Below are 14,528 nucleotides of genomic sequence, written 5' to 3'. Positions count from 1 at the left end.
TCAAACTCAAATATGTGAAATATAATAAGACCCAGAATAGCTTCTTTCAAGGATAAGGGTACAAAGACACTGAAAGTGTCTGTCATAAATACCAAAACTTAAAGGACAAATGCAGTCCTGGGAATTTCTTGGAATGAAGGACTTCAACTTGTATCATTGAATATATGTTGATATACAGCATAGAATTAACCTTTCCAAGAGGTATATCATGATTTACAATGATCCAGTATGTGTCCCATGCTTTGTGGCTATTCTCATTTGTAGAGTTTTCTTTAAAAATAATTTTGCTTTAAAAAGCAAACCCTAAAATTTACCATTGGTGTGGCTTCTGTGAAATCCATCAAAAGGTCACCTGGTCCCAAGGTAAACACATCTCCTGTGTCAGAGGGACTCTAAAAAGGCAGAAAATGTTTCCAGGTCAACATTGGACCAGCATTTAAAAATATAACATATACTGTAATTAATGAGAAAACTACAGGTTCATTCCACATTTTTGTCCTTTATAATACTAGTAATGGTAAATAGGACCAGTCAATATGACCTAGACTATTTGTGTAGATCAAAAAGTATAGCTCATGCATTCAGTCAACGTAGTTATTGCCTCACACACTAGTTGTGTGTCCCTGGGTAAGTCACTTAACTGATGTCTGCCTCTTTTTCCTCATATGTAAAATGGGGATTATAAGAGGAAAGACTTCCCAAGGATTTTTTTTGAGAATCAAGTGAGGTACTATTTGTAAAACTTTGCAAAACTTAAAACTCTATCTAAATATTAGTTGTTATTATATCTCGAGGGCATCATTTTAAGGAATGCAGGATTGTTACTTTTGGAGACGAGTTCAAGTCTCATCTGTGTCATAAGCTAGCTTTTTGACCTTGGGGAAGATAATTTTTCTTGGCCTCAGTTTCCTCATTTGTATAATGGAGGTAGGAATGATCTAAATGACATCTCTAATTCTTTCCAGTTTTAAGATGTTATGATTCTAGGATTTGACCTTAATTATATCCAGATGACAAAAAATCATAGATTATTGAGAAGTAATTAGATTATACAGGTGAGTCAAAGTATAGAAGTGGCTAAAATTAATGGAATAAAAGTGAAAGCTCATATGGTAGGTACAATGCTACTTTTTGTATAAGTTTTAGCTATACTGCTTTCTACATTGTTCATATGGAATTAAAAAGGGGTAGAATGATATGTCTTCTACTTTCTATCTATATGTTCTGTATATTTATAGCATGATCCAGCATAGTCAGTCCTTTGTACAACCCTTTCCCTTCTTGCACTGTACCTTCGTACGGGGTGATAGCTGGGTTTGCCCTTCCGACTTCTGAGGTGTGCTGATTTTCTGGGATGCTGGAGATGCTGGTGGTCCTGATACTGTTACTGCCATGGCAGCAGCCAGGGCTGGAGGAAGGTCATCTTCATCACTGTGGTTACTGAAAGTACATGAAGCTCTGCTCATTACAACAAAGGGGTTTCCAAAGGAAGGAGATTCAAGGAGGATATGTCTTCACAGGCACTGACCCAGTTATTTTGTTTTCTTAATATTGACCAAGCAGCTTATAATTTTATTCCAAAATTATTTTTAAAAGCTATTAACTGATGCATATAATTGGGAAAATTTTTATTTTAAAAAAAGGCTATTTGCCATAAATAATCTCCCAGAGGAAAAACAAAATGGAATTTATTTATTTTGTTTGCTGACTTAAATTTAGCTTGCCATCTTCCAGGGCATATAATTCTTTAATAATTATAAATTTGTTTTCAATCATTTTTAGAACTGCATCTGTGTTCTTTTAAATATGTTTGTCAAGAATGATGGTATAGGGAGCAGCTGGGTAGCTCAGTGGATTGAGAGTCAGGCCTAGAGACCGGAGGTCCTAGGTTCAAATCTGACCTTAAACACTTCCTAGCTGTATGACCCTGGACAAGTCACTTAACCCCCATTGCCTAGCCCTTACTGCTCTTCTGCTTTGGAATTGATATGCAGTATTGATTCTAAGATGGAAGGTAAGGTTTTTTTTTTTAAAAGACTGATGATAGATTAGATATATTAGATTATATTACACAAAAACTGAAAATTATTCAGCTCTACACTAGTGGTCCCGAGTGTATATATGCACATGTGTGTGTTGTGTGTGTGTTTTCCCCCAGCATGGCTATAGATTCAGAACTATGGGTCCAACACAACTTCATTAGTAAACACAATTTGCTAAACTTTGTTTTCATATCCAGCCCAAATCTGGACAGGAATCCACCTCCTCCGATCCCCAAAAAAGTCTGAGACAAAAAATAGTGATTCTTTCAGATATAAGAACTCTTTTTGGTAGTCTATCAGATGCTTATGATATAAAATCAAAGGTCCTGGGGGAAAAAAAGAAGGCATCTAACAGTACTGGAAACTCCCTTCCCCATATTCCTTATCACTTTTAGTATAACTAACATGATAGATACCATTTTTTTAGTGTGTGTAGAAATAGTTTAATGAAGGATACAACCAGTGGCTAGGTCAGGATTCAGAGTATGTTTGGACTGGAGGAAGCAGTAATAGGAAGCTGTAATAATGTTAAAACAAAAGGCTATAATAAAACTTTTAAAAGAATAAAAGGAAAAGAAATAGCTTATGCAGTGTCTCTGGTTACTACCTTATGATGTCATCTTCTCTGAAACTGTGCTAATGCTTCTGTATTTTATTTTATGGTTTTCTACTCCTTCCACTTATTTACTATTCTTCTCAGGTTGCCCCCTTTCCCTTTGTATTCAGGCATTTACAGATCATTTTGAAAATGTAACTCAGTGTAAGTGCTTCCCAAATACAAATTTTCAGATTCCTTGCAGCCCAGTTTTCTTAAGATGTCTAAATCTCATCTCAACAATCTGCCTCAAAGTTATTTAGCATCTATTTTGAATCACTTCAGGACATCCAAATCTCCCTATTCCTTCTGTTGTCACTTATTACAGCCCTGGAAATTGTCTGTATTTCTCCTAGCATTTGGAACATAGGCATCCTGTCTACCTGATATTCTCTTCCTATTCAAAATCTGTTATTTTTCTCAAATAGGTGGAATTTTATTTGATTAACTGTAATATGGCCTTCAACCCACTGCAACATGATTTTTCTTTCTACCAGAAAAAGATAATAAAAGAAAAGCAACAAATGTAGTGCTAAAATTATTGAAAACAAATTTACAATTTTTTTTCTTTTCCCATGAGGTCAGGGTCACTTGCTATGTATGTGCACAAACTCTGCATTCACTAAAAATATCAAGTTACATGTAGGTAGTACTTGAAATTTTGATTTCCTTATCCTGAGGAAAATGGAACCATACCCAGAATACAATTTCCTTTTTGAATATATAAAGAGAGTCAGGCATAGGTTAAATTTACAATCTATGAAGACTGTATATCCTTATTTCCTCCCTTGTCTATCTGGCTGTGAAATCCATGGACTGTTGAACTGTTTCTGAGGAGTATAGGCATATGTTCTCTAAGCTTCCCCAGATACAGTACCTGCCCCTTCTAACATACTAATTCTGACTACTGTAGTGGATAACATTAATATATTATGTGTATTATTTATGATGTGAAAGTGAAGGGCAAAACAACCTGATCCTTTATAAGTATCCATGGAACATTTTGAGAACAAAGGAAGTGTTCTAGGGTCTTGGAGTTACCTTCTAGTAACAATTATGTCTCTTTCTTAAGGATTAATCTACAGACACTTCCAGGAGTTAATCCAGAAAACAAGTTACAGAGAAAAAAAAGGAAATTATCTGAAAGTCTTTCTTACTCAAACCATTATCCTTCTTAGATAATTTACTGAAAAACAAGGACAAGACTAATATAGAAAAAATGGAGGGACTGAGACCTGAAACCACAGGGGAAGTACCCAATCTGATAGGATCATGAATCTTTTAAGACCTGAAAATTATTAGTATGCAAACTGTAGAAGTCCCTCTTTTCCTCACTCCATTTAGGAGGAGAAGATATTAGTCTTATGCCAATACATGACCCTTTATAAAAAGAGAAAGAGGAAATAGCTATTATTTATACACATATTATTCCCTTAATTTTTGTGACTGTAATATACCAGTGAGAGGAAGCTTGGAGTGGAGGATAGAGTTCTGACTTTTGAACCAGGGAGACTTGGGTTCAAATACTGTCTCTGACACGAATTGGCTATGTGATTCCAGGCAAGTCATTAAACTTCTCAGTGTTCTTTGTTGTTGTTGGGTCGTTCCAATTGTGTCTGATTCTTTGTGACCCCATTTGGGGTTTTCTTGGTAAAGATACTAGAGTGTCTTGTTATTTCCTTCTCCAGCTCATTTTATAGATGAGGAAACGGAGGCAAACAGGGTTAAATGGCTTTCACAGAGTCACATAGCTAGTAAGTGTCTGAGGCCAGATTTGAACTCAGAAAGAAGAGTCTTCCTTATTGGGGCCCCACTTGTATCCTCTGTACCACCTAGCTGCCCTCTAGGCGAGAGATAGCCTTTGAGTCAGGAAGATCTGGATTTAAATCCTGCCTCTAACACATCCTGGATGTGTGACCCTGGACAAGTCACTTAATCCCTTAGTGCCTCAGAAACCGAGGTAAGTCTCTAAGATGATAAATGGCAGAACAGGAACCAAACAGAATTGCATTGGTAAAAGAAGAGTCTGCTCCATGGCGATTGAAGGTCTTCTTCCCTCTTTTTCTTCCTCCTTCCCCTCCACCCACTCCATATACCAAAACTTGCAGTGTAGAACTCACAAACTGTATTGTCTTGTTAATTTTCTCACTCGCGGGGGCTTAATTTCTTGCTTCTCTTGCTTTTCTGTAGCTGTTGGTGTAGCTTCTACTTTTATAGAAGGAACAGGACTTCTGGAAAGAGGGGGAAAAAAGCATACGGTAACATTTTTGTTTTAGTTACTCTTTTCCTAGCTAAGCCACACTGGAATATCCTACCTTTCTTGGTGAATTAGAAAATCTATTTGTTTTGTAGAATATTAGTTTTTTGAGGTCAGGGACTCTTTGATTTCTCTCTTTGTATCTTTCCCCAGTGTCTAGCATAGATAGTACCTTAAACTTAGTTTACATTTAATAAATATTTTATCAAGTTGAATTTACTTCCTTTTCTTGTTTACTTTTTGTATATATTTATTTATTTAGGATACAAACTTTTTTTTTTTTTGGAGTCAACCAACACCCAAACAACTTCTCCAGGAAGTAGTTTATTATCTACACACAGCAACGAGGGATATGTCCTTAAAATGTGATAGTATAGTATTAACAATGGTGTATCCATTTCCATAGCATATCCAAAATGAAATAAACACACAATTTAAACTCTAAGGGAGAAGAAGAGACAGACCAAAGTTCTTTCTAGAAGTTATGTGCCCATTCCACATTCATTTGAAAGGCAAACTACATTCTGAATATAGTCCCATTTCTCCCAAAGTTCCAAGGGATGTAAGTGCCTATTATGGACATTTATAATAGGACAAATTTCCCTAATTCTGTTAAGAATATCCTGATCTTGCCAATCACCTAAATTCAAAATCTTGAAAATATCTTTGTCTGTTTCTTCTTCTTTAAACCAGATACAGTCATTTGCAGAATCCTGTCAATTCTGTCTTCTCAGTCTTTCTTCCATTAGTGTGCATGATTTCACTCACACACAGACAGGCTCTACTTAAAAATTCAAGCTTTCATTACTTCTCATCTGGTCTGTTGCAATAACTTCCTAATTGGTCTCTGTTTGCCTGAGCTTTCCTCCTCAATAATTCATCTTCTGCACAGCTACCAAACATATTCCTAAAACTCAGATCTGACCATGTAAATCTTCCCTTTCCAAAGATTTGAATGGTTTCCTAATTCCTTTAGGATAATCATATTCCTCAGTGTGATTGAACTCACCACAATCTCCCTGTCTTTCTAGTCACTTCATAACAACATTAGATAGAGCTAAATGGGATCTTAGAAGCCATCTAGTCCAACTCTCTTATATTACAGACAGGAAAATCATTGAGTGGTTTGCCCAGAGTCACTCATGAACTCTGCTAGATCCCAGATCCTCCAGCACCAAGGCCAGTACCCTTCCTATTGTATTATGATTGCCTTCTTTCATGTATTACCTGTTCCAGTCAAACTAATCTACTTTCTATTCCCTGTAAACAATATCCCAGCTCCCAACTCAGCCTTTGCATAGGCATCTCCCCCTCCCACACCCACCTTTAATGTCTTCATGTCTGGAATAGTTTCCCTCTTCTTCCGCCTCACTCCTGACTCTTATAACCCCTAGCTTCCATCTGTGTAATAGGATTTGCTCCCCAGGACTCTAAATCCCAGCTTCCCACGTCCCTTCTCACGTTAGGTACGAACATAGGGAAGATATAAGTTTTGTACAGCTCTGCCCTCTTGTACTTTTTTCCCCTGATCGCGTTTTGTGGAGGTGGGATGAGTCCCAGACAGGAGAATTTTTCTCACGGATCTTTACTCAGGCTTTTACTTTTGTTCTTGTATTTTTCCTACTTCAAGTGATTATTAATAAATCTTATAAAAATATAATACTTGGAGTTATTGGATATTAATTTTAATCTTACACAACCAAGCTCAGCTCAGATGCCGCAAGGCACAAGAGATTTCTCTTGGTTTCTCCAGGACATTCAATCCTCTTCATTCCTTCTAATGTCATCTCTTGCAGCCATGGATTTTGCCTTTGTTTCTCCTTCTCCACCATCACATTGTATTTACTCACATTCCCATGCCCACTCTCAATATATAAGATCCTTCAGAGAAGGAACTATTTTTTTTCTCTGTATTCTCAGCATCCACCACAGTGCCTTGCCCATGTTAGGAATTTGATAAATGCCCACTCAATGAATGAATATGACCTCCATCTGTATAATCAAAAGGGAAACTGTTTTGTTCAGTTCCTGGTATTATACGAGAATTCAGGGGACATCTCTTAGATAAAAAAGATTCAAGAATAGAACAAGTTGGGACGTTGATACTATTGTGCATCTATAAGTTCATCAATATGGGTGTTCCCTTCTTCACCAATGAGAAATACAGCCATTCTCATCCTGTGTTTGCTGCTTATGATTTCCCAAATCTTTTCTAACATACCTACTGAAATATTTAAAGTGCCTAGCACTCCTCTTGATTCTTGAGGCTATCATCCATGCCTGGAAATCTCTTTATCTCCACTTCCACCTCCTGGCTTCTTTCAAATTTCAGCTAAAATTCTACCTCCTCCAGGAAACCTCTCTTGATCCCTCCTAATTCTAGCGTCTTTCCTCTGTTGATTATCTCCAATTTTTGTTGCTTATATCTTGTTTGCATGTTTTTGCCTTCATGTTGTCTCCCCCATTAGAGAGTAAGGGCAGAAGCTGTTCTTTTTTTTTTTTGCCATTCTTTGAATTTGTAGAACTCAGTGCAAGTGGTTGGCACATAGTAGATGTTTAATAAAGGTTTTTTGATTAGACACAGAAACTATCAGGTGGAAGTAAGGGTCTTAAGAAGAAAAGAAAAGTAGTATTAATTAGTGATTCCTTGCTCAGGAGTACAGAGGCAGCCACTTATCAACCTAATAACAACAGAGAGTTCTGCTCTCTTCCCAGGGCAAGGATCCAAGACTGAAAAGAGAATCTCTCAAGGCATATTAAAATGGATGATAACTACCCACTTGGGGGAATTCATGTAGTCACAAATGATAATGCCAGAAAAGGGCCTAAGAGGCATTGCCAAAAAGGAGTTTGTATATGAGTATCCTTTTACTTTGGACACTAGAGAAAATGGCTACAAGGAAGGAAGGCTAGCATTTGAAATATTGAGAAGTTCTATTGTTGTTTTTCAGTCATTTTCAGTCATGTTAAACTTCTTGTGACCCCATTTGACGTTTTCTTGGCTAAGATACTAGAATGGTTTGTCATTTTCTTCTCCAGCTTATTTTACACATAAGGAAATTAAGGCCAACAGGGTTAAGTGACTTGCCCAGGGTCACACAGTTAGTGAGTATCTGAGGACAGATTTGACCTCTAGAAGATGAGTCTTTCTGACTCCAGGCCCAGCACTTTATCCATTATGGCATCACCTAGTAGCCCTACCCAGAAGTTCACAGAATGCAAAATATATGAAAAGAGATTGTAGTAAAACCTATGGTCATAAATATCTATACACAAATATGTGATGTTTAGGCTTAATGATTTCTCACAAGACTGTACTCTGCTAGACTTCTCTATCGTGGTCCAGAAACCTCTTCATTTTGGAAGATCACTTCAGTCCTAGAATTTACATCATCTCCTAAAGCCTCTTTCTCTACTTAGATGGCTCCTCTCAGAACTTTAATTTAAGGAGGATGCCCAGGTGAGTCATCTCTTAATTTCTCACAAGGCTTACCTTTAGCCTTTCCATCATGTCCCAGAGCTGAGGCTCTTCTCTCTCCATCCCTTCCCCCTTCAGCTTCATTTTATATATTTTCTTCCTTCATTAGAATTCTAATGATTTCATTAGAATGACTTTAAGGTCAGGGACCATATTTTTTTTTTTGCTTGTGTTTGTGCTCCCATCACTTAGTACAGGGTCTGGCACATAGTAAATGCTTAATAGACACTTATCAAAGGGTCAGAAAGTGATTCAGGGAATCGAGGGCCAGATCAGATCTGATCTCAAATACTTACCAGGTGAGTGATCCTGGGTAAGCCACTTAACCCCCACTACCTTGCCCTTACTGCTTTTCTGCCTTGGAAACAAACCCAATATTGATTCTAAGACAGAAGGTAAGGGTTTAAAAATAATCCTTTTTGAGTGACTGGCTAGGCAAACCAACAATAAGTACTAGAAGATCTGATGGAAAAAAGTCAAATTTGATCTCATAGGTATCAGTGAAGCTTAGTGGGATCAAATCTGTGATTGTACCATAGCCCTAGAAATGGGACTGGTAATAGGATAGCTACTGTTAATTAAGAAAATATAACTCCTTTGAGGAGATTTAGGAAAGAGATGGGAAACATAAGCATGAAGGTCATGAGGGAAGGTCAGTGATCATTTAAACAATAGTGATTTTGCCCCTGGAATATATACAAAGACCACTTGATCATAAGGAGGAAAGAGATGAAGAATTTGAGAAACAGATCCAGGATGACCTAGAGGCATGATATAATATTGATTGGAGTGGGGGAAACTTCAATGATCCACTCATATGTTAAATCTATCTCTGTCTTTGACTCTGTCTCTCTCTGCCTCTATCTCTAAGCAATGAGGGGAGAATCTATTCTTTTTTTAAAATTTCAATTAATTAACTAATTAAGAAAATTTTTCTATGGTTACATGATTCATGTTCTTTCTCTCCCCTCCTCCCACCATCTTCCCTTAGCTAGTGCACAATTCCACTGGGTTTTACACGTGTCATTGATCAAGATTTATTTCCATATTATTGATATTTGCTTTAGGGTGATCATTTAGAGTCTACATCCCCAATCATATCTTCATTGACCCATATGATCAAGCAGTTGTTTTTCTTCTGTGTTTCTGCTCCCACAGTTCTTTCTCTGGATGTGAAGAGTGTTGTTTCTCATAAGGCCCTCAGAATTGTCCTGGATCATTGCATTGCTACTAAAAGAGAAGTCCATTACATTCGATTGTGCCAGGGAGAGTCTATTCTAGACCTGATTCTCACTAACAGGGAGTTCTTGGTTGTTGCAGCAGAAATGATGAGAGATCCCATGGGGGTAGGGAAGAGTGAACCTTCTCTCTGAGAATTTATGATAGAGAAGGAAAGGAAGTCCAGGAATAGATTGACACATACTTCAGACTTTGAGAAAGTAGATTTCAAGAGGAAAAATTGGTAAGATCTCCTGAACGAAAATGTAATGGGAAGGTCAGCCCAAGGAAGGAAAGAGATGCTCAGATATGAAATTCTGAAGACCCAAAGGGAAACAATTTCAAGCAGGAGGGGAAAAATGATCTCTGTGAAGAAGCCAACATGAATGTTCATGGAACTTACAAAACAACTTCGAATTACAAAAGAAATGTAAAGAAGATGGAGGCAAGGCCAGAAAACAGAAGATGAATATAAGAGTGTGGTGTGGTTTTATAAAATGTGTGTCAGGATTGTCAGAGCTTAGGAGAATCTAAGGCTCATGAGAGAAGCTAAGACCAAAAGAAAAACCAAACCAAACAAAACATTTGTGGTTATATTAGGGAAAAAGGGAGACTCAAAATAGGGACAGAACCTTTGCATGGTTTGGATGGAACTATGACAACTGACAACAGAGAGGAGGAATTGTTTCTTGACTCTTATTACATGTCTGTTTTTTCTGCCAAGAAGAATGACATTTATACTGGAAAGGACCTTGACCAGTCAGGAGAGGCATGGGGCACTTGGAGTTAGGGATGGAGAGCACCAAAAGGGAGGATTGGTTTAGAACAGAGAATAGAAGGAGGCTGAAGAGAGATTCTTTTTACTTTCTGGTTTTGTGTAGGGCTGGCCTTGCCTGGAATTTTTTTAAACCCTTACCTTCCACCTCAGAATCAATACTCTGTATCAGTAAGGGCTAGAGGCAATGGGAATTAAGTGACTTGCCCAGGATCACACAGCTAGAAAGTGTCTGAAGTCATACTTGAACCCAGGACCTCCCATCTCTAGGCTTAAATTTCAATCCACTAAGCCACCTAGTTATCCAATCTGTCTGGAAATTAAGAAAAAAGAAACCAAATCAAGATGGCAAAGAAATAACTAGGTAGAAAAAGGATCTCAAGATTAGATGACTATTGTGCTCATCATAATTTGAAAAGGCTGGTTGTTTGGGCAAAGAAAATAGGGATTGATGATTCTGATGACTGTCCTCCATGTTTGAAATGCTTTTTCCTCATCTCCACCTCATGGCTTTCCTGGCTTCCTTCAAGCCTCAGCTAAAATCGCACTCTCTACAGAGAGCATTTCTTGGTCTTGCTAATCCTAAGCCTTCCCTCTGTTAATTGTATCCAATTTTTCTTGCATTTAGCTTGTTTCTACATAATTGTTTGCACATTGATTCCCTCATTAGACCATGAGCTCCTGAGAGCAGGGACTGTTTTTTTACTTTTCTTTGTATCCCTAGTGATTAATAACCTGTCGCATGGTAGGCACTTAATAAATGTTTATTTACTGACTGACGTACTCATAGTCAATAGATACGAACTTGCATCACGACAAAGGGCAATCCATTTCCATTTGAATTAATCCATAATATTACACTATCATTTTCTTCTTGTTTGTTTTTTTTTTTAAACCCTTACCTTCCGTCTTAGAATCAATGCTGTGGATTGGCTCCAAGGCAGAAGAGTGATAAGGGTTAGGCCAGTGGTTCCCAAACTTTTTTGGCCTACAGACCCCTTTCCAGAAAAAATATTACTTAGCCCCCTGGAAATTAGTTTTTTTTTTTAAATTTTAATAGCAATTAATAGGAAAGATAAATGCACCGGTGGCCATTACCACCTCCCCTGGATCACTGCAGCACCCACCAGGGGGCGGTAGCGCCCACTTTGGGAATCACTGGGCTAGGCAATGGGGGTTAAGTGACTTGCCCAGGGTCACACAGTGAGGAGGTGTCTGAGGTGAAGTTTGAACCCAGGACCTGTCTCTAGGCCTGGCTCTCAATCCACTGAGCTACCTAGCTGTCCTCTATGCTATCATTTTCAAAGCAAGTATCTACTGAAGCCATCATATGTTCCCTTTAGTTAAGAATCAGTTACAAGAAGTCAGTTGTTAATTATATTTCAAAATTTTGTCTGAGGCAGGAGAACGTTCACTATATGAACTTCCCTAAATCAGAAGTTTCTCTCCAAATCTTCCTCTTCACAGCCAATGACTAATGTCAATCAGATAACCTAATTTAAGCCCACGGGAATTGCCCGTTTTCTATTGTGTGACTCTACTTTCTATCATCGAATTCTAAGGATAGAAGGCTTCCCTGTGGCTGCATTTCAATCAGACTTTGAGAGTTAAATTCCTCTAAAGGACAATCAGGGCATAGGTGAATTTAATCTGCCAAAGGGAGAAGAACAGGAAAAGAGAGAATCAGTGGACAATTCTGATCAGTGGTCAGGCATTACAGGAATTTTCCAGTTCTCTAACTTGCTGGCTGACCCTATCTACCAGGCTGTATTACCATCTTAAACCTCTTTATGGCTAATTGCTGAAATTATAGAGTCAACCATGGCTACCACTGCTACTACTTATGATCAATAGTATAGTTTAAATCGCTGACCTAGAGTTTTTCCTATATCCTTTGAACTCGAATTGTTGCAATTTAACTTCCTGCCACACTGATTTTTATAAGAAATGTTGATGGGACAGCTAGATGACTCTGTGGATCGAGATCCAGACCTAGAGATGGGAGATCTTGGGTTCAAATCTAGCCTCAGATACTTCCTGGGAAAGTCACTTAACCCCAATTGTCTAGTCCTTACCATTCTTCTGACTTATTTATTTTAAATATTAAATAATAAAATAAAAAACTTACAATACTTAGTATCAATTCTAAGATGGAAGCTAAGGGTTAAAAAAAAAGAAGAAATGTTGTTGTTCAGCCATATCAGTCCTGTCTGGCTCTTCCTGACCCCATTTGGGGTTTTCTTGGCAAAGATACCAGAGTGGTTTGCCATTTCCTTCTCCAGCTCATTTTACAGATGAAGAAATTAAAGCCAGCAGGGTTAAGTGACTTATCCAGAGTCACATAGCTAGTGAGCGTCTGAGGCCAAATTTGAACTTTCTGATTCCAGTCCTATCTACTGGGCCACCTAGCCCCAAAAGAAATGGAGTCAAGACTTTGGTTTAGAGAATAATGATGAGGCTATGCAGGAGAGTAAAGGATTCATTTAATAGGTTCTCCCTGTGCCCCTTCAACTAAGAAGCAACAGACCTTACATTAGGGTCCTGAAGAGTGGATTTCTTATTGACATTAGCAAAATCTGGCTCCTCCTTCACAACCTGTTAAAGGAAAGAGACGGTTTAGTGACATGGGAATATCTTTGCATTCATGAATGTTGAAACGTCTAAGATATGCTATGAATGTACCATAAATGTCAAGGCAATATATGAAAAAGTCAGTTAAAAGAGCAACCATATCAGCATTTACTAAGTCCCTACTATGTGCCAAAGTCACAGAGTGTGAGTGGTGTTTAGGGTCTGAAGAGCACTAAAAAGACTCCTTTTCCTGGACTTTAGAGTAACATGAAAAAGAATAACATGGATCAAGGCTGACAAGGTAGTTGGTGCTTATCTACAAAAGATTTTAAATGCCAAAATTGAAGAGTTTGTATCTGATCCTGGAGGCAATAAGGAGCCAATGAGGTGGCACAGTTAGGTAAGCATCTGAGTAGGATAGGGGAGTGACATGATCAGCCCCTGTGCTTGAGTAAAATGACTTTGGCAGTTGTATGGAGGATGGGTTGGATAAGGAGAGAGACCTGCCCCAGGGAGACCAGTTAAGAAGCCATTTCAATAGTCTGGGCAAGAGGTGATATGAACAGAGAGCAGGGGGGTGATCTAATAGATGTTGTGAAGGTGGGAATGATGGGATTTTCCATTTTATTCGATGTGTGCAGTGAAAGAGATCGAGGACTCTGGCTTTTGTAGATGTAGAATTACTGTTATGATTATATATGTTATGTTATAACTTGTCTTGACATCCATTTGAGAGCACTGAAAGAACAAAATGCTGTTTGTTCAGTTATTTCAGTTATATCTGACTCTTCATGTCCCCTTTGGGGCTTTCTTGGCAGAAATACTGGAATGGTTTACCATTTCCTTCTCCAGATCATTTTATATATGAGGAAACTGAGGCAAACAGGGTAATGTGATTTTCCCAAAGTTATGCAGCTAGTAAGTGTCTGAGGCCAGATTTTAACGTGGATCTTCCTACCTACAAGTTTGGTGCTCTATTTGCCGCATCACCTACCTGCCCTTATTAAATGTCTAGAATTTAATAAATGTTTGATTATTTATGCCAATATGAAATCATCCCAGAATTATCCTAAGTGAATCAATGAATTGAAACTCTTTGTTTAACTAACAAGGACATTGAGGACAGACCAGATTGGGGAAGAGATTTGCCTATACTCACACAGTCACCATATGCCAGATCCTGAAGCCAAACAAACCCAGGTCTTCTATCAAAACGATGCCAATTCCATACTGTCCCTCCTAGCACAGAAAGCCCAAATCTGAAGGGCTGACCAAAAACATTCACTTGGATCATTAGCTTTTTTTTCTCCTCTTAACATTCTACAGGTCCATCAAAAAAGCAGAAAAATTAATTATTTGAATTTTATCTCCTTTCCTTGGTTAGTCTTTCTGCTAGTGTTGATGTTAACTAGTAATTATAGATTCACAGAATCCGAACAATTAGAAAGGTACCTCATAGATTTCTAGTTCAACCTGAATGGAACTCCTCTCTGTAATATCCCTCAAATATTCAAGGCTGTGCTTGAAGCTTCCAGTGACGGGGATCCCACTGTCTCCCAAGGCAATTTATTCAAAAAAGCTAACAGGGTCTA

General features: G+C 38.1%; 1 protein-coding gene across 1 annotated transcript in view; it reads right to left on the bottom strand.

Annotated features, from left to right (window-relative positions):
- EPB41L4B (erythrocyte membrane protein band 4.1 like 4B) overlaps positions 1-14,528 on the bottom strand; it is a 263,630-nt gene that overhangs the window by 26,090 nt on the left and 223,012 nt on the right. Inside the window, exons 21-24 of the mRNA XM_044660774.1 lie at positions 12,893-12,960; positions 4,758-4,868; positions 1,293-1,440; positions 315-392 (exon numbers count right to left, since the gene is read on the bottom strand). Of these exons, the coding sequence (XP_044516709.1) occupies positions 315-392; positions 1,293-1,440; positions 4,758-4,868; positions 12,893-12,960 (405 nt within the window). The remainder of the gene's footprint in view (positions 1-314; positions 393-1,292; positions 1,441-4,757; positions 4,869-12,892; positions 12,961-14,528) is intronic.

The sequence above is a fragment of the Gracilinanus agilis genome, chromosome 1 (genome assembly GCF_016433145.1).
Source record: "Gracilinanus agilis isolate LMUSP501 chromosome 1, AgileGrace, whole genome shotgun sequence".
NCBI lineage: Eukaryota > Metazoa > Chordata > Mammalia > Didelphimorphia > Didelphidae > Gracilinanus > Gracilinanus agilis.
The sequence above is the reverse complement of the archived record's forward strand: the minus strand, read 5'-3'. Positions and strand labels throughout refer to the sequence as shown.